At 40.6% G+C, this 27,996-nt stretch overlaps 1 protein-coding gene across 3 annotated transcripts in view; it reads right to left on the reverse strand.

The window, feature by feature from the left end:
• The window catches only part of PPP2R2B (protein phosphatase 2 regulatory subunit Bbeta), a 527,631-nt gene that overhangs the window by 477,132 nt on the left and 22,503 nt on the right, over positions 1 to 27,996 (reverse strand). Inside the window, exon 1 of one of the 3 annotated variants that reach the window (XM_006148043.3) lies at positions 10,120 to 10,376. The exons of the other annotated variants lie outside the window; for them this stretch is intronic. Within the exon in view, the coding sequence (XP_006148105.1) occupies positions 10,120 to 10,198 (79 nt within the window). The 5' untranslated portion in view covers positions 10,199 to 10,376. Of the gene's footprint in view, positions 1 to 10,119; positions 10,377 to 27,996 lie in introns of those variants that run through there. 3 annotated transcript variants of the gene reach the window in all.

Genomic DNA, 27,996 nt, shown 5'->3' on the forward strand with positions numbered 1-27,996 from the left:
ACCTCTCACTGTACATAAGATGTTCCTGGGAATCTTTATTTATTTTTTAAAAATTTAGAGTTTTTGATTATAGGGTGTGTGTGCTCGCCAGAGAGAGAGAGAGACAGAGATAGTGGGAGGGAAAGTGAGAAATCAACCCCCGGTGGGATGGCCACATCACAATGTCATCTCCTCCATTCTGTGGGATCTTAGGCATGCATGCACACGCCCGTGGTGTGATTTTCAAGTTACTGAGTCCCAGACTTGAACCATGGTCAGCGGTGGGGGAGTCCAGCGCCTTAACCATCACGCCATCTGCTGGTCCTCTCCTGGAAATCTTAAAAATGAGGATTTCTGGGCCCCCTTCCAGGGAATCTGATTCAATAGGCCTGTGGCAGGGCCAGTCACATGTACTTCCACAGGTGGTTTTCAGACACAGCCAGGCTTCAAATCTCCTGTTAGGCTCCCCTAGGCTGTGTGCATATACCTTTGCTTTCTCCTGCTGGACTGAGTTTCTTAAAATAGGGATGAGTCTTTTTCATCTTTTAATTTATAGGCAGTATTCTGGGACAGATAGAACCTGGACGCTGGAATAGGCATCTGGGCATCAATTCAGATCAATTTAACTGTCTGGTTTTGGGTAAGTTACTAAACTTTTCTATACCTGTTTCCTCCTCTGTAAAATGGGAAAAATTAATCATACCTATGATTTTGTGTGAGGTTTATGTGAGCAAGTAATTAAAAAGTACTCATTATAGGGCCAGGCATATAGAAAGCCCACAATCAATGCTAGCTATGTAGGTAGAGAAAAAAAAAATCAACCAACACAAAGCGATTAATATAAGCACAGTGGGGGGACAGAGAAGAAATAACATTATGTTCCTTTCATTGACCATTCACAGGTATTATCTGGGTATTTCACAGCACAATTTTTTTTTGACCCTCATAACAATCCCTTGATATGTCATTATTAGAGAAGGAAATAGACCCACTGAGTAACTTAAGATTACCTAATAGGTAACTATCAGTTTAAGACTAGAGCTCCGCTCATCTGGTTTCAGAGCTTTTTTTTTTTTTTTTTTTTTTTGGGTAATTTTTGCTCTAGGGCACATGGCCTCTTGGAGACAGAGAGACAGAAAGCAAGAATTTACTCCCCAACCCTCTCCACCCACCCTGCCTCCCACCCAGGAGGATGGCCACACCGCAATCACTTCTCCATTTTCCTCCCAGTATTTTGGGCACATATATATACATGCTTATGGGAGTTTTAAGTCTCTGGGTCCAGGACTCAGACTGTGGTCAACTACGTGAGTTCAGTGACATAACATTATGCCGCCTGCTGGTCCCTCAGAGCCCATTTTTTAAATTACTGAGATATGGTAGGGCCAGCAGGTGGCATGGTGGTTGAGGCAGCTGGGTCCCATATGACTGACAGTGCAGTTGAATCTTGGACCCAGCACCTTGAAAATCACCCTGGCATGTGTGCCTACATGCCCAAAATTTCAAGGGAAGAATGGAGAAGGAGGGATTGTGATGTGGCCATCCCCCTGGAGGGTGATTGCTCACTTTCTCTCTAACCCTACCCCCAGTGAGCATACTTGTCCTTGTGCTCTCTCTCTTGCTCGCTCTCTCTGTATAAACTTTCATTTATACATCCATTTATTCAATCCACACGAAGGAGAAAAGGCCAAGAAAGGATTCTCTGATAAAGAGACATTTGAGTGATAGATGTGATAAGAGGTGACTGAATGCTGGATATTTTTAGGAAGTTATGCCCAGAGGATTTATCACAGAATTGGAAGAAAGATGTAAGAGAAAGAGAGAAATTAAGGATGACTCCAAGGTTTGGGGCTTGAACAGCAAGGATGATGAAATGCCCTCTTATTTTTTAGCAGGAGGAGAATGCTAGACAATAGGGTTTGGGGGAAGGATTGAGAATTCTGTTCAGAGATCTCTGTTGTCATCCACATGGCAATGCTGGGTAGGCAATGGGTATACGGTACAAGGTGAGAAGTCGGAGCTGGAAATATAAGCTACAATGATACTTTTAAAGACCATAGGAATAGATGCTACTTCCTATGAACAAATATACATTAAGAAGAGGACTGGGCCAGCAGGTGGCATGGTGGTTAGGAAGCTGGACTTCTACATGGCTGACCATGGTTTGAGTCCTGAATCTGGCATCTTGCTTTCTCACTTTCTCTCTCTGTCTCTCTGGTGAATTGAAAAAAATAATAATAAAGAAAGTTAAATAATTTTTTTGAGAGGTTTTTGCTATACGGTGCGTGCACTCACCACGAAGACAGGAAGCGAGAAATCATTCCCCAGGGGAGATGGCCACACTGCAATCACTTTTTCTCCATTCTCCTCTTGGGATCTTGGGCATGCACACAGATGTGCCCAGTGTGAGTTTAAGCCACTGGGTCTGGGACTCGAACAGCCGTCAACTACATGGGAGTCCAGCAATGTACCCATTACACTATCTGCTGGTCCCAAATAATTCTTAAAAAATAAAAAGAGGACTGAGCCTGTCATAGTTTCATTTCAAAAATGGGATTTAAAAAAGAAAAAAAAAAAAAAAAAACAGCGGAGTCTAAGGGCTGGTCAGAGAGGGAAGGAGAAGGAATAGGGACAAAGGTTAGCCTGTCAGGAAGGAAGTGGCTGTGGTCCTTGTTGGTGCTACTGAGAGTAGTCATAAGAGGAGGCCTGGCAAAGGGCAACTGGACTTGTGAGTGCGGTAGTCACTGGTGACTCTTGCAAGAATGACTTTGATAGAGTGAGGGAAACAGCCAATCCAGAGAGAAGGGATGGTGACAGGGAGAGGACATGACTCTCCCAAGGCATTTTCTGACTTTTTATAAAAGTGTATTTCTTTTGAGAGAGAGAGAGAGCGAGCTCACATGGTCTGTCGCATGACCCACATGCCCACCTGGCCCAGCCTTCTCAGCCAGCCAGGACCATGCATTCCCACACCCACATGTACAGGACACCTGGAAAACTAAACCCTCAATCTTCTATGTGGATCAAGCGATGCTTGAGTGATGCGTTACCACAGTGTCACTGAGCCAGCCCTCTTTCAAAACAGTTTTTGAGAAATGGAGCTGGGATGAGCTGAAGGAAGATACAGGCTTATGAGATCAGTGTAGATGAAATGATTTACAACATGTTTGTGGACTGAAAAAAAATGATCCTGCAGAAAGGGAAAACTTGGTGCTGATATACAAAGGGGGACCAAGAGCAGGATGATGTGCTTGAGTGGGGGAGGTTGAGACCAGCTGAGAGAGAGAGTGTGGCCTTACAAGACCTCAGGGACATATCTATTGTATGTAACATTTCAAACATGTATTTAAAACACGAAGCAACATGCAACAAAGTGAGCTGTGTTTCACTTAGCCCCTACAATAACCTCTTGGGGTAGGTATTGCTCTGTTCATGTTACAAAGAAACATAGCCTGCCTCTGGAAAGACTTTAAATGTAGGTGTGCATTTGTGCAGATGAGAGAGAAGGACAAGAGAATGAGTAGTTGGGGAAATCATTGGCTAGAGGTGCATTTGATGTGGCTATGAAGAGTGGGTTGGCCATAAATATAAGGAAAGACTGACAATTTTAAAAACATGAAGAAGAAGAATTTCATAAATATAAAAAAGGCAGGCAATACAGCAATGAATCCATCAGCTTGTACCCTGGAACCAGACCACATGAGTTCTAATCCTAGCCCTTGTACTTAATAGCTGTGTAACTCAAAGAAGTTATGTAACTTCTCTGTGACTCGATTTTTCACATTTAACAGTGTTTACCTCATAGAATTGTTGTGAGGGACACACACACACACACACACACACAGATTTATACTTTATCATATACACACAAGTGGAATTGTGCCAGGCAAATTATAGGTACCATATGTTTTACTTATTTTATTATTATTATTATTTTATGACATAATAGCTAAAAATGTGAATTTTTTCCTGTGTGTGTGTGGGGTGTGTGTATGTGTAGATTTCCAGCAAATCTGCTTTTGGGTGTCATTAGAAGATACTCCCCTTCAAGCTGTTTCTTACTCTTGAAGGAGACTTACTGATAGAAGGTGGTGAGTCTGTTCATTCCCTCTCCCATTCAGTTCTTTGTTTAAGAGGAAAAGTATGCAGTAAGTCTGTGGCAGCATTAAAAAAAATTCAAAATTGGAGAGATTATAGGAATTTTTTCTTTATTTTCTGTTATTTAAGTTACCATTATTAAATAATTTGAGTATCAACAATATGCTAGCTACTTTTTTTAATTATTTAAAATGAATTAAGGAAAAAGCATTTAAATTCTTTTGGAAGGACTTTCTGTAGGCCTTTCAGATCAGAGAGAGACAGTGTTATTGAACAGTGAACCCAAATTCAAGCTCTTGCACCTCCACCCTCTGGCCCTAGACTCCAGAAACTTCTCCACCACTTGGTCTTCCAAGCACAGCACACAACTGCTGTGAAGATTCAGTACCCTGCCATTTCCCAACCTTGGCCCTGGCTCTTCTCTCTCCTTGTCATACCCATCCTAACTGGTCTTTTGGGTGAAATTCTTATCCCTTAAAACCCAAGCATCAGATCCAACAGTTCAATTTCTGAGTATATCCCCTCAAAATTAAAAGCATCAACTCAAGCAGGTATCTGCCCACCCATGTTCATAGCAGCATTATTCACACAATCATTGAAAGTTAAAAACAACCCAGATGTGCATCAATGGATGAATAGATAAGCAAGAGATGGTATATACAGTCAATGGGATATTACACAGCCAATAAGAGAAAGGAAATTCTGACCCAATCTCATGGCTAAACCATGAAGACATTATGCTAAGTGAAATAAGCCAGTCACAAAAAGATGAGTATGGTATCATTCCACTTACATGAGGTACCCAGTATAGACAGATTCAGATTCACAGAGCCAGAAGTAAAGGTGGTTGCTAGAGACTAAACGGAAGTTAGAAGAATAGAGAGTTGTTCGGGGGTGGGGGTGGGGGAAGAGTTTCCATTTTGCAAGATGAAAAAGGTTCTGGAGATGGAAAGTGGTGACCATAGAGCAACCATGAGAATGTCCTTAATGTCACTAACCTATACACTTAAAAATAGCTAAGATAGCAAATTTTATGTGTATTTCATTATAATTTAAAAAATTTTTAAAACAGAAGAAAAAAAGAAAAGAAGAGTCTCTTGAGCTTTTATTTTAAAACACAGAAGAAAAAAAAGAAAAGAAGAGTCTCTTGAGCTTTTACTCAGTGCCCAGCTCTAAGCCAGGGTACAAAGACTAAAGAGGAGAGGGCAGAATCCTCGTGCCTATGGTGTTCCTGGTCTCAGGACACAGGCCTGTGGAAAGACCGTTCTTCCTCACATGGACACTCAGGAGGAAATGTGAAGCGTGATGTGAGGTTTAAGAGCATTGGCGTAAGAGTCAGAGAATTTAGTCTTGAGTCTTGGCTCTGCTGGTTTACCCACGGCAGCCGTGGCAAGTTTTATCCGAGTCAGTGTCCTCATCTGTAACATGGAGATGATGGCATCAGATATGGAGAGCGCTGTGAGGAGCAAACGAGATGCCACAGGTCCAGCACTTAGCATGCAGCCCGCGGGCCCCAGGTGCACCTGCTGTTTCTCCTTCTCGTTCCTTCTTCCCCATTATTGTGGCTTGTGTGACTCATAATTACAGCGCCTGCTTTGGAGTGGTTGAGGATGTCTTCCTAGAAGGACTTGAGCTGAATTTTCAAGGGTTTTGTGGTATGAAAATGTGGCAAAAAAAAAAAAAAAATTCAGCTCAAGGAAAGAGTGTGTGGCAAGGCACATTACCCTTGTCTCAATAAGAATAAAATGTCCCTGCTGATTTTTTAGATAACCAATAAAAGGCCCTGATGCCAAATGAGGTAAAACAGAAAGTATCAGACAAAGTATCTTTGTTTCACGGGCTCTTTCGTTCCTGAATTTTTGGTTCTTCTCTGTCCTATCTCATAATGGTTTTCCTTTGGCTGTGACTGGAATTTTGTTCCTCCAACCTTGGAACCAATTTTTGGACAAATCATCCCCTACTAAGATAGAGTTTGTGCTCCTTTAACAAGGGCCACAGACAAGGGAAGATAGTCCTGTTGTCTTCTCTAAACCCAGATCGCACATCAGCACAATTTGATTGCTTGCTTCTGCTTGCATCCTCCTATGTCAAGTTATTAAAAAAAAAAAAAAGGCACTGCGACAAAACTGACCCTTTAAAATATGACTACAGAAACATCCCCCACTTGCCACGATGAAAACAACTTGCATTCATATAGGAATTTGAAAATTTCACTGTGCTTTTCACATGTTGTAAAAATGTATCCATATGGGGGCCAGCAGGTGGCATGGTGGTTCCGGTGCTGGACTCTCACATGATCAACTGTGGTTCAAGTCTCAGATCTGATGGCTTGCTTTCTTACTCTCTCTCTCTCTCTGCATCTCTTTGGTGACCATACATGCCCTGTAGAAAAATTTTTAATTAATAATAAAAAATAAAAATTTAAAAATAATTCATATATATAAATGTATCTATACAGCAGCCTTGGTATTTGTCATCCTTTCATTCAACAAAAATTTACTGAGTAGTGTTCAGTACATAATATTGTTCTAGTGATGGAGGTATAGCAGAGGGGAGCACTGCAGTGGATCGTACTCCCATGAAGCGTTCAGTACAACAGGAGAACAGACAGTAACAGAATGGCTACATCAGTTTATTCAATGACAAATTAGGATAAGTGCTTTGAAGTAAAGAAACCCAGTTCTTTAAAAGCTGTGACTAGCTGAATGTCAGTGATGGGTTCTTAGCTTGAGCTGAGTTGTGGGCTTGAGTTAATAAGACAATGGGGAAGAGGGAAGAGAAAAGCATCTCTCAAAACCTGTGATTGAGAGAATGATGAAGAACCAAGGAAGGCCTGTGAGGCTGGAGGCCAGGCAAGATGAAAGATGTTATAAATCAGGCAGGGATCAGAATCTATGGGGCTCTGTTGGCCATAAGGAACCACTGAGAAGTTTTATATCAAAGTGTGTTTGAGAGGATGGGGTAGTAAGATGATTATGTTTAAAAAAAAAATCATTCTGACTGCTATATGAAGAACCAAATGTCAATCAGATGGATAATAAAAAAACAGGCTTGAGGTCTGCAAGTGAGAGAGGAAACCAAAAAGGCACTAATGTTTGTGAACTACATACTCTTTATTTTATTAAAGCATAACTTATTTAATTTTATTTATCATTATTATTATTTAAATTTGTTATAGAATATTTACACTCATCAGAGAGATAGAAAAAGGGAAAGTGAGAAAGCAAACCACCAGATCCAGGACTTGAACCATATTTGGCCATGTGGGAGTTCAGAGCCTTAACCACCACACCACCTGCTGGCCCCAGTGAACCACATATTCTTGATTTACTCTATAAACAAATGTATTCCTATATATAATGTGTACTTAGATAAAACCTTGGACATAGTAAGTAACATATATATGAAGACTGATTATTATTATTATTACTATTATGATTAACACCCTACATATGGCATTCTGAAAGTATTCTCTTTGCTGTCGTTTTAAGGAGTATTGTTATCCATATTTAACAAATGATGAACCTGTGGCTCATTCGTTAAATATCTATGTAAATCATCCAGTTGACATGTGGCAGAGCTAGGAATCAAAGTCAGCATCTTTCTACATTGGAAAAACAATGTCAAAGCAAAGCTGGAAAAAACACCCAAGTATTCAGAGTATAATGGCTCTGGTCTGTAAGAGGCCCAGGAACTGTTGAAGCTCTTCAAGTGGTTTTAGAGTCACTCTTAAGGAGATTGTTGGGGTTACTTGTATTTATTTAACTTTCACAGGGATATTCACAAATTACCCATTCTCTGCTCTTCCAGTTAAATAATTCGTAAACTTCACAGCTATAATTTTTCCAGAATAGACCGCAGAGTAACATGATTGCTGATTATATAAAAAGAAATATACTCTCTCTCTCACACACACATATAGAACACAAACTCAGGCTCATTTTGACATGTTTTCCTCCTCAAACTTTAAATAACTAGTTTTTGGTGACATAGTAATGTATTTGAGGAAACTACTCATTGCTTAAAATACTGGTATAAATAAAGAAAACTTGAATATCTAAGAAAACACACGGAACTCAAAAACAGCACCTATCATGTGCTGAGCTTTACAAAAAACTTAAACTATTACATTTAACTCTCAACATCCATTGAGACAGACATTACAACAGTCAACATCTCTATTTTCATGTTATAGATAGAACCAGGCCTAGAGCAATGAAGTGTTGTGGCCCTGCTTGCTTGGCTTCTAATTCATGCCTTTTCTACCATGTCCCAGTGCCTTGTCCGTGCTGTTAATATCTTACATTATCTTTACCCATTGTCTGTATTAGGATTTCAACAAATTTAGATACATATCTCCCCACCCCTCTCACCTAAAATCTGGTGGTAGTGGTGAAGCAGAAATCGTTTGCTTTGGCATAAACAAAATGAGGTTTCCATTTTGATGGACTAAATCAATTCGATTTGATTTAAGGAACAGTTTTAAAAGGTGCTCATTGTACTGGTGTTTTTGTCTTATTTTTTAATAAGATATTTAGTTTGATTAATATACAAAAAAAAAAAAAAAAAAAAAAAACAGATGAAGAGGCCAAGTATTTGGGTTCTCAAAGTCCCAAGCTGGGAGGAGAGGGCAGGAGAACCAATCAGAAATACAAGTCACTGAGGCAGCTTCCTGTGTGGGCTTAGGTCTACTATTTGGAAAGTTCTCCTGGAGATTTGGATCCATGTCATCACCATTTCTCCCTTCCCCTCAATATGTATAGGGATTTCTAGGTTTCTCCCTATGAAGAAGAATTGATTTTTCAATGGGTCATTTCTTTTAGCTACTCATATATTTTTTAAGTTAAATACCCCATTGTGAAAAAGAAATCTATAAGCTATCAAAGTCTAGGAAAAATACCATCTTTAGTATCAATTCAAGGATGAATTGTCTACTCCCTTTTCCCAGAGCACTCATTGAAAATCACCGTACAGTACATCATGTGGGTATTTCATTCGATATATGGAGCTCCAGACTCAGGCTCCTACTTTTGGGTTTTCAGAGCAGCCTGGTCACCAGCTTGGTTCCAGAAGCGTGTGACTGGACCTGAGGTGAAGCCACCACCGCACCTTCCCATCCTCTGCTCTGTTAATCAAATACTGCTTGTAGGATAGTCCCCAAGGCTGAAAAATATTCAGCCAGTTGCTTTGCTTGAAATTGCTTTTGCCAGGATATGTCAGATCTGAAGAAACAGGCAAATCACGTACAGAAGATGCAAGAGGAACTACCAAGTACAGAAATGTCAAATCCTGCAGTGCTTAGTTGAAGGGAATTGCCCCAATGTTTATGAAGCATGCACACACGTGCACCCAGAAAGTACATACATATGTATGCATATCATGCTAGGTTAGAACGCAGCAGAGAAGGTCTCCCAAAGGAACAAGAACCAGGGAATGTATATGAGACTCGGCTTACCGTCCCTTTAAAGTATTGACTTAGGACGCCCCCAAACCACATTTCAAGCAAGTGCTGAAAGTCAGCTGTGTTCCTACTTCTCTGTAACCCAAGTACAGGCTCCAAGTGAACCAGTTCAACAACCAACACTCCACCGTCATGTACTGAGCTAATTCTATTTTGCTAATTGCTTTCTTGGGCATGCACCAAGTTATTAAACAGTGACACAACAGAAAGCTTGGATAAATGTCTGTGGCAGCACCTACTGAAATCTTTCTTTCTTAGTCCTAGTTCCAGTGACTTGTTTGCATGTTAAATAGAACAAGGGAAACTGGCAAAACATCTCTGAATTATGTTCCATTCTGCTCCGTCGGCTTTGAGATTACCTTTGCAACATTATCATCCTGCTCATCAGAAAATACTTCTCTTTTCTTATACAAGACAAGAGTGATTTTAGAAGCAGATCTAAGTCTGTCAGATACAAGCTTTTGCCAGGAACGACAGTCATCTACTAACCACAGAAAGCAGCGTCAGCAGAACCTGTGGGAAGTCAGACACCAGCCCACTTTTTCCCACCCACCCAGACACTCTCCCTCTCTGGTCTGTACCTTCTGTGTGGCAGCTGGAAGAGAGGATGGTGTTCGGAGGTCTGAAGATGTAAGGCAGGTAACGAGAGAAGCATTTCATCTTCCAAATAAAAAATAAAAATCTAAGTAAAAAAGCAGTCTCCTGAATCCATAAGGATTCTCTCGGCCTTTAGAGCTGGCTACATCACCAATATGTTTATGTAGGTTCTCTCCCAGATCTGTGAAGCTGGGAAGCCCGAGGAATAACTGGAGAAGGGTCCCATTTTGCCATCAGCGCCAGGAAACACTGCCTTACATTTCTGCATGCAGCTCAAACTCAGAAGCCCCCAAGCAAGCCGGGATATAGCCTCTTCATTGGCTGAAGCTTCTCCGAGCAGGATTTGCTGAGTAAGTCAGTCCTGCCTTGTAAACACACGCTGAAATGCTCAGCCTGAAACCTCTACCTTTTCCCGTGTGGTCAGTTTCTCTGTTAGCAATAGAAATCCAGCAGGATATGGGAGTCGTGAGGATAAGTGACCATCTCTTATTTAGCTGGAAGATCAGATGGAACAAAGACGGCATAGTGTTCCGCCCTGGAGAGAGAGGGCTGTTAAAAAGAGCCACCAGTAATGCCATGGATCTCAGGAATATTAAAGTACAGTGCAATGAAATGGGTCTCTGTCCTTGCTTAATCTAGATTTAGTTCTATTTTTTTTTTTTTAATACTAAAGCCCAAACAATAGGACCATTTATTATTTAGGTGAAGCCCCAAGCTGGTTGAGTGGTCGGTGACACAGGGCTAACACAGACAGATTCTGTGCACCACTATGGCTTCTTTGATTTTTCCTAACCAGCTTTAACACTGGACAAATAACTTAGTTCTGAGTTACCTGCTGTACAAATATGAAGCCTCAACACAGAGGGACTAACCCCTAGGGAAATGACCCCCTTATCAGCCATGTACCCTGAAGGCAGGAAGTAAGTAGATCTAAGGATTATCCAACTTTATCAAAACTAAACTGTCACTGAAATGCCAACTGAGACAGAGAGAGGCAGAGACAGAGAGGGAGCGAGATTATTAAATGACCAATCACCAAATACAATTTGGGACGGCAGATTGGTGGTTTGGGCTCATGGAATAATAATGGCTTTGGAAACCTTGTCACCAGGAGACAAGCACAGCGCTTCAGTTCGGGATTTATAAATTCTGTCAAAGAAACTATTGTGTATGATGAAGAGAAAAAGGCAAATGTCCTTTGTGCTACATTCAGAGACACAAGGAAATGATTTAGTCAGTAAAAGAAAACCAATATTCCCCAAGTGGAATTTTTTAAAGAAGAGTTATTTATTTAATTAATTTATTATTATTATTATTATTATTATTATTAAATTTGCTAGAGGGCATGTGTGAGAGGGGAAGGGAGAGAGTCAGTCACCAGGCCCAGAACTCAAAGCTTGGATGGTCATGTGGGAGTCCAGTGCTTAAAATACCACATCACCTGCTGGTCCCCCAAGTGGAATTTTTAAAAATAAGATTTTATAAAAGTTTGACTTGAAAATCTGATAGAATGATTTTTAAGCTTTTATGAACACTTTTTACAAGAGTATTGCAGTGTCAGAAAAGTCACAACATATTTTTTCTATGTGTTTCTATGCAAAAATGCATCAGCTTCCTAACAACCCAATATTTAACTTAATGTTGGAGAAAAGTACTGGTCTGGTCAGGAGAGAAAAGACACAGAGTAATTATCCTCTGGTCCATGGTAATGTGAAAAGACTCTTCCACCATTATGTCACCTCTTTGAATTTTGGACTACTGTATCATAATGACACACTGTTTAGTCCGCCATAACTGTATAACCTCCTTAGACCCAAGGACCCAACAAGGTAGGGCCATCCCAAGTAAGGTGCTATTAGGCAATGTCTAAAAGGTTGGTTTATGTATGGAAGGAACCTCAAACCCACAACAGAAGTGTATGTCTTAGAAAGAGGTACCTTTCTAAGAGATATTCCACATTCTAACCTACAGTGAGGCAGAGTGGAAATGTGGGCCTTGGGGTTCATTCAGACTAAAGTTTGAACTAGTGATTCACTGGCTGGTTGGATAGATGTGAACAAAACTTTCCTCATATGTTCTCGAAGGAAGTGAGATAACATGGATAAAACATCTGGGTTAGGATAGCCACTTGACAAACTTGTTGTTGCTGCTATTGCTGGCCTTCTCTGAGATGCTATGGTCAGATACCAACCCGAGAGCAGTCAGAGAACAGGTGTCACTGCAGTTAGACAGCCAGGGTTTAATTCTGCCCTGACACTTACTTACAGTTGATTCTTAGGCAATCTACTAAATATCTCTGAGCTTCATTGCAGGTCTAATAAGGATGAAAATACGATATCATATGAACCTATGAGGGCAAAACTGCATGGTTCATATAGAGAGTTTAGCAGAGTGCTTAATTACATTTTGGTTCACAAGATTAATTACCATTATCTACAAGAGGAATATTGGCCCTTAATCATAGAATATTTACTTAGTTATCTAAACAATAAAATTATAAACCTCTTGAGGGAGAGAGCAATGTCTAATTCATCTTTGTATCCCTGATGCCTAGCCCAGAGCCTGGCACAAAATAGATACACAGCAAATATTAGTTGAGTAAAGTGATGAATGACTGGATAAGTCAATATATACAAGTAGAAGTTTCTGGAAGGTATTTTCTTTTTAAAAAAATTGTTTGTGGTGGTTCTTTACAACACACATGGCATAGATGTCAGCTTAATATAAAGCTGGAATAGATCATTCAAGCAAAGGTATTACAGAATTCATGAATAAACATGCTTCAACTTTGTGTATTGCAGTGTTAGATAAAAAGTGGGCACTTAGAAAATACTTTCTGAGTCCATAGTAAACACTCAGTAAATACTTCCTGAGTGAAAAAATACTCACTGATAATGTTGCCTATAATTATTCTCAAAGACCTAAACATAAACAAAACAAAACAAAACGAAAGCTACCTCTTCCATATGAAGCAACAGACCAGTGGGTTGAGGAGCAGGCCGGTGGTTTCACAATAGTAATACAACTGGACTGACATGGTAAAGTCCTGGGTTTGTGTCCCAGGGTCTCCCAGGCCTGCTGGGCATGCACGCATATGATAGTGATCCAAGCCTGCTGAGACTGGGGGCAGATTATGGTGCAAAGACTCTGTTGGGGGTGGGGTACATCGCTCTCTCTTTTTCTCGTCATAGAAAAAAGAAATAAAAACTTGAAAAGAAAAATTTTATTGTTTTTTTATTAAACAAAAACAATGGTGTTGGGACTCTAGTTCCAAACATATCACCTTAAACCAGTCAGTACTTCTTGACCTCAACTGAAATCTAAATTGAAATGAATGATTTAGTGCCATACCTACGCATCCTATCTACCCAGGTGTACGCTGGCAAGGGACAGGCAGAATAAACTATTTGGTGCTGATTGGCTAAATGGTTTTAACGTGCTTTCCCATCTTCTTTTTGTTTTTTCCTCTTCCCTCTTTGATTTTCTCAACAATCCCATTTTACAGAAGACAGAATAGGCTGAAAGGATATAATTTATCCATAGGCTACCCAGGTCTGCACTGGAATCATCTGGCGGACTGGTGAAGGCAGCAGATTTTATGGCAACCAAGCCAATTGATTCAGACTACATAGGGATAACAAATGAGTCTTCCTGCACCCCCCCCAAAAAAAAGGTTGTAAACATATGCTAAAAGAGAACCTTTGTGGTAACGTTCCCATAGACCTGGGCTTCAATGACAGTAGGGGACGGCAATGGAACCAGTGGAAATAGGCAGCCGGGAAGCTCCAAGTCTTATGGTTCCAAGCGTCTTACTTTAAAATTTGACAACCTCTGGAGTAAGATGTTTAATTTTATGTTTTGGCTTGACCGGTCAGAGTAACAGCAAGTTTTCAAAATGTTCTTGCCCTAAGTAATATAGTTCCCATTTCTGTTCAACAATGTGTTGCCACCCTGATGACATAACAGGTATTATGCTGAGTGATGGGGATATAGGATATAAGATATCGTCCCTGATCTAAAGGAATGCATATTCCAGAAAAGAGAGGGACTAATTAATTCTTTTAATACAGCTTCATAGGAGCAATGACAGCAGAAAGAGACCTAAAAAGATGCTTTGGGATTTAAAGTCCCAAAAGGTCAATGCAGAGATCCACATCGTTGCACTGGGCATTATTTACAAAAAGCTCCTGTTCAAAGGCAATTACCTTGCTGGGAGGCGCAGCAAATGGACGGTTAGCTGCTCCATAAAGTGAAATTAGTCCCTGATATATCCAGTGTCATCACAGATGAGAGCAGGGTCAGCCAGGAGATATCTTTATAAGGAAAATAAAGGTGCTAAGGTGAGGGCTGGGGAGCACCCATGAGCACCCAGGGGTCTCTGAAAGGGAAACCAGAAGCCTAGGAGGAGAGAGATTTTAGGTGCCAAGGACAAGGTCCCTGGAATGGAGCAGAGCAGGGTTCAGAGACAAGAAATTACCCCAGATCATTTCCACATTTCATATTTTGATATCAAATGGCAAAACAGCAATTAACTGGGCATTCTGTGAGCGCTGCACTGTGGATAAAGCTGTCCCAAACTTTTCTTTGGGCTGATCTCCTGGGCTAGAAGCAAACGCCCCTGCCTTGGGGCCAGCAAACGAGGAGACTGCCAGTTGTGTGTTCCCACTGGTGCCATTGTCGTCACCTACTCTCATTAAACCCAAGTCTATGGGAATGTTACTCTGACGATTCTCTTTAGCACATGTTTACAATCTCCTTTGGGGAAAGATTCATCATTACAGTTTTACATTTTACTAAGCAGGAAACTAAATTCTGGAGAGGGTGGGGGAGAATGTAGCTTATTTAAAGTCAGTAAGGATGAACCTACCCAGATTTTTACTCTCAAGTCAGAGCAAAGCAAATTCTTATTCATTCTTCAAATCTTAAATAAAATGTCACCTCTTCGGAGAGAGGTTTCTTACTGTCCTAGACTGGTTCAAATTTTCCTGCCACAGACTTTCAAATACCAGTCTCCCCTTTCAAACTACTCATTCATTATTAAATACATTAATTGAGCATCTACTTAAGCCAAGCACTGTGCAAGGTGCTAAAGGATCAATAGTAAATAAAGGGACCAACAGGTGGCATCGTGCTTAAGGTGCTGGACTTCCACATGGCCAACTGCGGTTCTAGTCCCAGACCTAGTGGCTTGCTTTCTCACTTTTCCTGTCTCTGGTGAGTGCATGTGCCTTATAGCAAATTTAAAAATAATGACAATAAGGGACCAGCAGTTAGCGTAATGACTATGTCGCTGGACTCCCATGTAGTCGACCACAGTTCGTGTCCCGGACCCGGTGGCTTAAAATTCACGCCGGGCACATGTGCGTGCGTGCCCAAGATCCAGAGAGGAGAATGGAGGAGAAGGGATTGTGGCATGGCCATCCGCTCTGGGGGGTGATTTCTCGCTTTCTGACTCTCTGTCTCTCTCTGTCTGTCTGGTGAGCGCACGTGCCCTATAGCAAAAACCTCTCCAAAAAAAAAATAATAATGACAATAATAGCAATCAATAAAATAATAAAAGTACAAAAATAATAAACAAGACAGATAAAATGCCTGCCCTATTCTCCATGCATAGTAACCACTGCTAGGACCAGCAGGTGGTGTAGGCTCTAGACTCCCACATGGCTGACTGCAGTTTAAGTCCTGAACCTGATGACTTGAAAATCTTGCTGGGCACATGTATGCACATGCCCTAAATCCCAAAAGAAGACTGGAGGAAAAAGTACTGCAGTGTGGCCATCCCCCCTTGGGGAGTGATTTCTCACTTCCCCTCTCTGTGCCCCTCTCTGTCTCTCTGGGCTAAGCATATGTACCCCATGGCGAAGACATTAAAACAACAATGACAACAAAAATATCACTCCTAACACATATGGCTGTGGTGCACATCAACTAGGGGACCCAGAAAGGTGCTTAGAATTCTGCCTGGCTCACTCTATGGAGCCGGCAGGTAACATGGTGGTTAAAGCACTGTACTCCCACATGGCTGACTGCTGTTCAAGTCCTGTACCTGGCAACTTGCTTTCTCACTTTCCCTCTCTATCTCTCGTTGGTCAAATTAAAATAAATTTATTTATTTAAATAAAATACTTAAACTCACCTTCTAGCCAGCATGTGAAATTCACAACTTGGTAGATTCTGATCTAGCTTGAGGCCCCTGTTTGTTAGTTCCTTTATCCATTCATTCACACAAAATAATACTTTTAGCAACTATTAAATGCCAGACACTCTTCTGTGCATCTGCTTTGCTTGGATGGTCAGGGACAGCTTCTCTGAGGAGGTGATATTTGAGTTGAGGCTGAAAAACAAGTTGCTGGCCAAGGAATGGGGTTCGCCTTCTTTTTCATGGCTTGCAATTTACCTTCACAGCAATTGCCTCTTCTAATTTAATTAACTGCTTAATTATTTTTTAAATAGCAATTTATTTTAATGTTTGTTTCACTGCCTTAATATAAGCTCTGTGTGGTACAGATCATGTTGTCTTGCTCACCCATTGCATCCCCAGACCTAGCAGAGAGGTCAGTAAGGACTTGATTCACATTTTTTTTTTTAAGTGCCAGAGGCTGCATGCCTTCCCATCCTCACTGGAAAGAGACAATGAGACAGAGAAAGAGAGAAAGCACTCCTCCCCCAGTTGGGTGTGGTCACACCACAATCCTTTCTCCTCCATTTATCCAATCTGTTGAGATCTGGGCTATATATATACACACATCCTCAGTGTGTTTTTCAAGCCACCAGGGCTGGGGTTTTGAACTTCCATCAGTCCCGTGGGATCCAGCTCCCTGAACATCTGCACTATGGGTGGGGCTGGCCTTGTTTCATATTTTTTGTTGGTTTTTAGTTTGCCATAGGACGTGAGTACTTGCTGGAGAGGGAAGAGAGACAGAAAGTGAGACATCACCCTGCAAGGGGATGGCCACACCCTAATTCCTTCTCCTCCATCCTCCCCTTAGGATTTTGGGCATGCTGTACATGTGCCTGGTGTTTTCTCCAAGCAGTCAGGTCCAGGACTCAAGCTGCAAAGTCAGCCATGTAGGATCTAGCCACTTTAACTGCCACACAACCAGCTGGCCTGAGTCACATTTTTGATTGGCAGTCTAGACTGATTATTCAGCCAGCTCTCTTGGCATGTGACTAAAGCAAGTGACAGGTGGACAGCTACAGATAAGACTAACGAAGCCTTAAAAGAGGAGGGCAGGCTCAATTTAGAGCAGATAATACCATGCAGAAAGTGAATCAACAAAACCCAGCTGGTTACAACGGAAGGTTTTGGCTCTCATTGAATAGTCTATACTAGGAAAAGCATAAAAAAGCCAAGCATCCTTTCCACCAAGTTTATATACTAACTCTCACAGTAGCTATAAAAAGTAGACAAAGGACGTTTCCTAATTTATAAGGAGATGCCAGGGGAAGCAGAAAACAGTTTTTTTTTTCTTTCTTTTTTTTTTTTCTTTTAGCTTTAAGCCATGGAAATAAGATTTTTTTCTTCTTTCTTTTTTTTTTTTTAACTATAAGGTGTGTGCATTCTTCAGAAAAAGAGAAAGAGAGAGAGAGAGAAATCACCCCCCAGGGTGAATGGTCATGTCATGATTCCTTCTCCTCCATATTCCTCTTGGGATTTTAGGCAGATACATGCATACACCCAGCATGTTTTTCATGCCACCTGGTGTGGGACTCAAACCATGGAGTAGACCATGTGGGATCCAGCTCCTTAACCTCCATGATACTCCTGGCCCCAGGCTATGATTTTAATAGATGATGGTAATACTAGTAATAAGAGCAATCACCAAATCGGACTTCATCTGAGTCCTTGTTACATTCCAGTCACTTTGCTAAGCACTATTCCTGGAATATCTAATTAAATCTTCCTAAAATCCTATAATGTATGTTATTTTGTATAATGTATGTTATTTTATCTGTTTATAGATGGAGAAATGTACACAGAGGGGTTAAATAACTTGCCAATTGCAACAGGTGGAAGAGCTAAGATCCAAGGAAAGATCCTCACTCATTCCTATCTCCAGGCCGTCTAGATGCTGTGATGTTCTAGAGGTTAATGCTTTTTTTTTTTTTTTTTTTTTTCCCCATAGCCTTGCTAGGACAAGCACCAAGAGTTAGACTAAACTTCTATATCTACTTATTTGGAGCTTGTGGGCATTTTATCAGGGCTGGTCAAATTTACTTCTGACATATTTGAAAGAAAGTCTTGCTAATGACCATTAACATCACACAGGGGAAAATTAACCAAGTTTATGCATGCACCCACCAATGCTTTCGGGGATGCCATGTGCACTGAAAGTTCACTATTCCTGAGACATCGTGCCAAGGGCCGAGAGGTAAGAAGATTGTAGAGGGCATGGAATGTAAAGATGAGTAAAAAAATTCGAGAGAAAGAAAGAATGAATGAAAGAAATGAAGAAAGGATATATGAAAAAAAGAAATGAATATATTACAAATCATAAAAGGGCCATAAGAAAGTCACTAATATGGGACCACCAGTTGGCGTAATGGTTATGTCACCGGACTCCCATGTAGTTGACTGTGGTTAGAGTCCTGGACCCAGCAAACTCATACCGGGCATGTGTGCATGCATACTCAAGATTCTGAGAGGAGAAGAGATTGGGGTGTAGTCATTCCCCCTGGAGGGTGATTTCTTGCTTTCTGTCTGTCTGTCTGTCTGTCTCTCTCTCTGGTGTTCTGGCGAGTGCACACACCCTACAGCAAAAACCTCTCCAAAAGAAAGTCACTAATAAAGTGCAGACTAGGAAACACTTACTCACACCTAATTGGGACAATGGGACAGACTCCAATAAGACTCCCTGAAGGTGGTGGCATTTGAGAATGACTGAAAGATAAGGAGAATTTCAGCATATCGAGATGTAAGTAGGAAGGACATTCTAGTAGGAGGTAACAGTAAGAGCAATAGTTTGACTAAAACAACTCTAATTTACTTTTTAAAAATTTACTCACAGTTCCTCAAATCATAAAACATATTTTAAATATGTAAAGCAGATTTCAACTGCTGGTTGGGCGATGTGTTCATCAGCTCTCATTTGGAAGTAGCGGGTTTCACTTTCCCTTGTCTGAGTTAGACAAAAATCAGCCCAGATGTTCAGCATGTAGACTGCCTCAGAGCCTTCACAGGCAGCAAACCATCCAAAGTAAATCCAGAAGGTGCTTACTTTCCTTTAAGAATTGCTCTAGCTGCCTGCTCCCTGCACATCTCTGGGTTTTAATTAAACTATACACAATCTGAAAAGGGATCAATATGCTGATCTAATAATATTTTTTAAGGGGTCTCTGACTGTGATAGCCATGTGGCCCTAGAGTGATCTGCCCAGGAGTTGGCAGCATGTTTCTTTCTGGACAGATAGAAACATTAGAGGATATGAAGTCAGTTTTGTACCTAAGTCCAGGAAGATCCTAATTTTTGGACCTGGAGGCCTCCCCTTAGAGATACAGAAAAGGCATTGCAGTGGTTGGGTTCAAGACCAATGAAAAAAACTTTTCATTATATCTCCCTATATCTCTCTGTCTCTCTCCAGCAAGAGTATGTGCCTTATAGAAGATAAGGCAAAACCACATAAAAGAAAACCACATAAGGGAGCACCCTGAGAAAGAAATGCTTGCCTTTCTTAGGATTGGTCACTCATATTTATGCTTAGAAATGAACCACATTAGTTATCAAGTTACTGGGAAAGTCATGATGCATTTTTGCCTAGAAAAACAGAAATATATGTCATGACTTTCCTGATCACCTGATATTATTTAAAATGACAAAAACAACAAAATGTCTTTTATAGAAGACATTTTAATCCCAAATTTTCCTTGATTCTGAGAGGCCATGACAGTCCATCTTTTGGGAGGCAGCAGAGGAGAACAGGCTCCACTCGTGTTGAGGTATGGACAAGTCTTTTGCGTTCTGTGAGGCCTTCTCTCAGGAGCCACATGTCACATGGCAACCTGCAGAAGAGTTCTGTTTGGCCTGCAGAGTTATTTTATTTTTTAAATTCAAACCTCATGTCTTTAAATTGGGGTGTATCCTCACTAATCCCTCTACAGCTGGACTACATCTGGAGAGATTTATACACTATGTTCCCCTCTGTTATTTCAGCCTGTAAGCTTTGCTTTACAGCAGGGTTCCTCAGCTTTAATTTTATTAACATTTTGAGTCAAGTGATGGTCACGGTAGGGGAGGAAGCAATCTTGTGCGTGGTAGAATGTTTAGCAGAGTCTCTGTCCTCTACCCACCAGGTGCCAGTAGCACATCTGTCCCTCTGCTGCAACCCCAGTCATGATGACCCAAAGCATTTACTGACACTGGTAAAATTCTTTGGGGGACAAAATGACCCCCTCACCCCCTACACCCCAAACTGAGACTCATTATTTTACAGCAATATGGTCTCAGAGACCAGGGATGAGGCAATGGCCACATTAATTGTATATAAAGCAGTATAATGTGGGCAAATAATGCTTTCATTAGGAGTAAGGAGAACTAATGTATGACTGCATTTTCTTTTAAAGTTTATTAAAGGATATGTATGCTTGCTAGAGGGAGACAGAGAGAGAAAAAGAGGAAAGTGAGAAATCATCCCCTAAAAGGGATGGCCACACTACAATCCATTCTCCTCTTAGAACTTTGGGCATGCATACACATGTGCTTGGTGTGTTGTTTAAGCCCTCAGGTCCAGAACTCGAACTGTGCAGTTGGCCATGTGGGATACAGCCACCTTAATCACCACACAATCTGCTGGTTCATGACTGTAATTTTTTATGACTTAGTTTTCTAACATTACTTTCCCTTGAGACTGATGTATGAATCCTATTTTTAAAAAATCTGTCAAAGTATTTTGAAAATTAAAAAATATACGTTTGTTGCCATTTGTTATAACCTGGCTCTTCAGACACCACTGATACTGGCCTGCTGAAAAACAGCAGTTTTGGGGCCAGCAGGTGGTATGGGGGTTAAGGCACTGGACTCACACATGTCTACCATGGTTTGAGTCCCAGACCTACTGACTTGAAACTCGCGCTGGGCATGTGTGCATGCACGTCCAAAATCCTGAACAGGGAATGGAGAAGATGGCATTGTGGCATGGCCATTCCCCGCTGGGGGTGGGGGATGATTTTTCATTTTCTCTATTTCCAGTAACCACATGTGCCCTATAGCAAAAATCTCTCTCAAGAGAAAGAAAGAAAGAAAGAAAGAAAGAAAGAAAGAAAGAAAGAAAGAAAGAAAGAAAGAAAGAAAGAAAGAAAGAAAGAAAAAGAAAGAGTAAAGAAAAGAAGAAAAACAGCAGTTTTATACTGCAATAAGTCACTTATAGTTGAAGGAATTCCACCAAGTATCCTGATAAGGAGTTAAGCATAACAGTAAGAAATGTCACTCTTGCACCAGCCAGTGGCACAGTGGTTAAGTGGCTGGATTCCACATGGCTGACTACATGGTTTGAGTCCTGGACTTGGCAGCTTGAGAAACATGCCAGGGACATGTGAAAGTGTGCCCAAAATCTTGAAAGAAAGAAGAAATGGATGAGAGGGGATAGCGGTGTGGCCATCTTCCTGGGAATGATTTCTCACTCCCCCTCCCCACCATCTCTCTGGCAAGTGTAAGTGCTAGTAAAAAAGGAAAGAAAGAAAAGAAGAAACCAATGTCACTCTTGCCATTAGAATAAATTTTCTGAGTTGCCTGTCTTACTGGTCTTTCTTGCTGATTAGGAAACTGATGTTTGTTTATTCAATAAATATTAGTTAGATGCTACTATGTGCCAGACATTGTATGGGGCTCTAGGGAGGCTTACATGATTTGTAGTTGTACATAAGCAAGTAGTTGAAATAGACATGCTTGACATGCCCTGCCCTCATGGATCATATGGTCTATTAGAAGAGACATAAAAGAAGCAGAAAATTATAATGCTTTTGGTAATACATGATGAATAACATCAAGAAACTCCTAGAAGGGCTACCAAGCTCAGAGTGCAGAGTTAGGGAAGGCTTACTAGGGAAAATGAAGCCAAAACCAACACTGAATGATGAATAGTAGGTTGCCAGGGAAAGAGGGGGAGAGAAATACTTTTGGCAAAAGGAATGGGACATGCATAGTGTTAGAAGTGAGGGAAAATGGTCTTTGAAGACGTGTGGAACCGAGTACATGATGGAGAATGGTGAGTGAGGCCACCAGCATCCTAAGCACAGTAAAACCTACTGAAGGTTCTGGGAGGCAAGTGTCATGTTTGCATACTAAAAACACAATGTGAAGAACTGACTGCAGTGGTCAAGACAAGGAGTTTGGGGGAAAAAAAAGAGAAACATTTGACAGACACAAGAATGTAAAGTTCTCTATTGAAAATGATGTATATGGTAATATCGTTGATTTGGTTGTCAACGTACTACATACATGCTTTGAAAAACCGTATTGTGTGCTATTGAGATGTGCAATGATGTAATGTAAATAAGAAATTATAGAATTTTTTAAACTGCAAAAGCGAAAAAAAAATTTAGGGCCAGTGGATGGTGCAGATGTTAAGGCACTGAATCTAACATAGCCAACTGCATGACTTGAGTCCTAGATACGATGGCTTGAAAGTCACGCCAGGCATGTGTGCACATGTGCCCAGAATCTCAAGAGGAGACTGGAGGAGAGGGGACTGTGATGTGCCCATCCTCTCTGGGAGGTGATTTCTCACTTTATCTCTCTCTCTGTCACTCTCTTTCTGTCTATCCTGTGGTGAGTGGACATGCTCGATAGTGAAATTAAAAACAACAGCAATTTTTTTTTTTAAAAGAGGCTGTTCCAACATCCAGAGAGGAGATGGCACCATAGGAGAGTAGTGATGGGGGTGGTTAGAGAGTCTGACGTATTCAGAGGTAGGAGGACATGTGATCTAGTATAGGGAAGAGAAATGTGTGTGTTAGGGGCAGTTAGGAAGGCAGAGCCAAGTAAGGATGACTCTGAGGTGTCTGAGTAGGCTCTTAGAGGAAGCAGCTGGAGCTGACCACATTCATTGCTACTCAGGTTGACTATCCTTAATCCAAAAGTTCAAAATCTGAAATGCTCTAGAATTTGGTCTTTTTGAGGGCTGACACCACAAGAGGAAATTTCTACACCTGCCTTCATTTGGCTGGTCACAGACAAAATGCTACCATATAAAAGTGGTACATGAAATTACCTTCAGACTATGTGAATAAAGGGTATATGAAACATAAATGAATTTCATATTTAGACTTGGTCCCATTCCCCAAGGTATTTCATTATGCACATATATGCAAATATTCCATTTGTATATGAAAATCTTCAAAAAAAATTAAACATTTTGAAATCAAAAATACTTTTGGTCCCAGGCATTCCAGGTAAGGGATACTCAACCTGCAGTAAGAAAAGTGAAAGAGCATTTATGGGGCTTCCACTGGGTGCTAGTCCCTGAGCTAAGTGCTAATAATCACCAACTCATTTAAATCTTGCCACATCCCTATGAGATAGGATTTATTATGGTCAGGATATCAAGGCTCAAAATAACCTGCTCAAGGATACACAACTGGTAATGACAGAGCCTGGGTTTAAACCCAAGAGCCCACTCTCTTAACCACCACATACTGTACAGCCATTCACATTCTACCTGTTTGGGGCCAGAAGGTGATGTGGTGGTTAAGATGCTAGACACTCCCACATGGCTGACCTCAGTTCAAGGACCAGACCTGGTGGCTTACTTTCTCACTTTCCCTCTCTCTCTCTCTCTCTGGGTAAATTAAAATAAATAATTGTTTTATAAAAATCTACCTGTTTACCTTCTAGGTTCAAATCAAAAGTCTTCTAGTTGCTAATGATAATTTGGGAGGAAAAACCACTTAAGCTCTTTGAATTTCAATTTCCTCGGCCAATGTCTGGCTTTTAGAAGGCCTCCTCCGCAGGGCTAGTAGAGTGATCTAGTTAGTGTTAATATTCATAATGAGAGAGCAAGTATTTATGGAATGCGTTCCCTGCTGTGTCATAAACACTTTCTTTATATTAGCTAACTGAATCCTTGCAAGCACTCTTTTAGTAGCTCTACTATGTCCCTATGTTTTAGATGAGAAAACTGAGCATGGATAAAGTACTGAGTGTTCGGAGTTCCACAGCTGGATGCAAACCTGGGTGAGTATTTCTGGGTGAACATTTCTGGAGCTCTTCACTATAGCCCTAAGTTCTCTCTACTGAGAAGAGAGAGTTTATTTGTTTGTTTGCTATAAGGTTTGTGTGCTTGTTGGAGAGAGACAGAGAGTGAGAGATAGGGAATGGTCACACTGCAATTCCCTCTCCTCCATTCTCCTCTTATGTGCTCATTGCTGGGTATGATTTTTAGTCATGTTAGGGTTATTGGGTTTTCAATAACTGGCCAAAGACCACGAGAGGAGGGCTGTTCCCTTCCCTCCTTCCACATTTGTGCATCTAATCACCATTTAGGTGAAAGAAAAGAACTGGCCTGGACCAGCAGGTGGAATGGAGGTTAATGCACTGGACCCCACATGGCTGAATGTATGACGGCAATCCCAGACTCAACAGCTTGAAAATCATGCTAGGCATGTGTGTGTGTATCCCCAAAATCCTGAGAGGAGAAGGGATTGCAACAAGGTCATTCCTGTTAAGGGGTGATTTCTCACTTTCTCTTTTGCCCTCTCTCTCTTTGTCTCTCTCCAGCAAGAACATGTGCCTTATAGCAAACTACCCACAAAACAAAAACAAAACTAAACAAAGAAAATTACTGGCCAACATAATATAGTCAGGAAACTGTTTAATATCTACCTTTCGGTCAGGAGGTCTTTTTTTTTTTTCTTGACAAGAAATTGTGTATATTTATGATGTATAGCATGTTTTGAAATAGGTATATAATGGAATGGCTACACTGACCTAATTAAGTACATGTATATTTCACCTAACATACTTATTTATTTGTGGCAAGAACATTTAAAATCTACTCTGAGCAATCTCCAAGTATGTGATATACCATTATTAACTATAGTCACCATGCTGTACAACAGGGCTTTTGAAAACATGCCTTCTGTCTAACTCACATGGTGTGCCCTTTGGCCAACACCTCCTCAATGTCCCCATCACCTTCTCAGCCCCTAGTAACCTCCATTCCCCTCTGTGCTTCCATGAGTTCAACTCTAAGATTCCACATATAAGTGACATCATGCTGTTTAGCTTACTTCACATAGGATAAAATTCTCCAGGTTCATCCAATTATCACAAATGCCACAATCTTCCTCTCCCTCTTCCTCTTCCCCTCCCAACAGTGCCCCCCTCTTCTTTTTAGACAGGGTCTCACTATGTTGCACAGGCCAACCTTAAACTTGTGATCCTGCTGCCTCATCTTCCCAGTGACATTGGGATTATGGGTGTGCACCACCTCACTTGGCTGCTAGGTTTGGCTGGGAATTGAACCTAGGACTCTCATGTGGTCCCAGCCTGCAAAACACAGTGTTTTGGCCCCACGCACATGCACCATCTCAGCTGAGCCAGGATTTTCTTTTTTTTTTTTTCTTAAAGGCTGAATGGTATTCCTTTTTTTTTTTTTTTTTGGAGAGGTTTTTTGCTACAGGGCGCATGCGCTCACCAGAAAGTCAGAGAGACAGAAAGCAAGAAATCACCCCCCAGAGAAGATGGCCATGCAGCAATCCAATTTTTTTTTAATTGGAAAAGCTATCAGAGATTCAATTCAACCCCATAATGTCACAGAGGAACCTGAGTAATACACTAAGTGGTAATGTGGAGGAGTGAACTCATAGCTTTGGATGTATCCCTTGTCCTTTCTGCACCCCAGTTCTAACCTCTATAAAATGGAGATTAGACATGATCCTCCAGTTCCTTCAAACTCCAATATCCTATGAATCTAAGTGTTCCAATCACACAGTTGCCCAGTTGGTCATTAACATCAGGTGAGCACTTCTTAGATGTAAGAAGTGCTAATTAATTGTTCATGTTTGTTGATGATGCAGAGGCAATTAGCTATCTTTAATTTTATTTCATCTGTGTTGACATTAGGTCAGTAGAACCTGAGTCTAGAATATTCTACAGATGCTTCCTGTTTTCCCCCAAGATGAGACCCATCTTTACTTGTATCTAGGTGCAAGTTACCCTTATAGTAAGAGAGTAAGCTCATGGCTCTGATAGGCATTTTAAGCATCCATGGCAAACTTACCAAATATTTAAAACGAAAAATAAATCATGATTTGAGTGGTAGAATGGGAGGTCATTTTATTTATTTCTGTAATCGGTGATTCCATCAGCATCACAGCTAACAACTCCTTAGTATTCGCGCTGTCAAATTTTGTGCTTTATTTGGACCTTTACCTTTAATTCCCATGACAAGTCCATGAAGAAGAAACTACTATTTTCCCATTTTACAAAGGAGACAAGTAAAGTTAAATGAAAATAAAGTTCCGAAACTGATTCAAAGTGACACAGGGTGATCCCACTGGAATTCAAATCCAGACCCTCTGTTTGTAGTCCATGCCCTTAATTCTAGTAAATTCTACCCAATGCCTTTATGTTTCTATTAGACACAGAGTATTACTTTATGTAGAAAGAAATGTAATTTTTTCCAAAGTAATATGTGGGTTGTTTTCCTTTTGTGAATTAGTTTTTAAAGTTTGTACATTATCCTTTTCTGTTTTATTATAGTTTCATCCATTTGTTTAAGCTGCTATTAAGTATTAATTTTTTTTTAAAGACAGCTTACCTTCAGCTTGCTGTAAATTACATATTTAAAAGCATTCTCTCTCAGGTATGTCTGATGAAAGGCTGTACTTTACAGGAATCACAGACTAAAACAGAACAAGAACGTAAATTCTGAAACATGTGATAATGTTAAGTTGCAGAAAATTGCCATCAGTTTTCCTGGGAAATAGACACTTAATATCAGTGTTTGGAAATCATTATTGCTTGAATACCATTAGTATAGCCCTGTCAACATGAGAATAACCTGGTATATTTGATGAAGAGTGTAGAGTAAGAAGCAAATGTCAAAAAACGATGACGTGCCATAATTTGGGGAAAGATTGCCTTTAAGTTGTAATCATAAGAATTATCCCTGAAACAATAGGTAATAATGATTCTTAAAGCACAGATGACAAAATGATGGAAATATCATGCATACTACAGAGTTAAAAAAATAGATCTTACATTCCTCAAATTGCTGAAAAGGCCACTGTCAACTCTGAGTGATCTCAATGATACCTGGAAAATCACTTAGGTGCACTGACTGAACTGCAATGTTCTACGAAGTCCTATTGTGGTCCTGGGCAAAGACACCACAGGAAGCTTCAGAGTTTCGGGCAACACTTTACTATGAGAGGTGTCATAGAAAGGCTCTAGGTGAGAGGCAAAACAAGACCAACAAAATAAACAAAAATAATTGAGTTTAGAGGTGAGGTTTAACTTTCACAATACTACTATTAGAAAATTGAAGTTCTCAAAAGTTCTCTATTGAGGTAAAATGCCCTAGGCTTTCAGTCTTAAAACATCGAGGTGCTTTCCATGCTTAAAATTCTCTAATGCTTCACATTGTGTCCAGAATAAAACATAATTATTTACCATGGCTTGCACGGTCTTACCTGACCTGTCTCCTCTTCCCTCTGCAACCTCATCATAGACTCTCTCTCTCCCTCACTACTCCAATCATCTTGGCCTTTCTCTTGGCCATGCCAAGACTGTTTCTGCATCAGGGTCTTTGCACTTGCTTCTTACTGTGTCTTAAAACTATTCCTATGAGCCTTTTGAATGTGGCTTTTACTCATTAGTTGGGTCTTAGCTTAAATGTTACCTCTTCAGAAAAGTCTTCCTTGAA

The sequence above is a fragment of the Tupaia chinensis genome, unplaced genomic scaffold (genome assembly GCF_000334495.1).
Source record: "Tupaia chinensis unplaced genomic scaffold, TupChi_1.0 Scaffold000228_1, whole genome shotgun sequence".
NCBI lineage: Eukaryota > Metazoa > Chordata > Mammalia > Scandentia > Tupaiidae > Tupaia > Tupaia belangeri.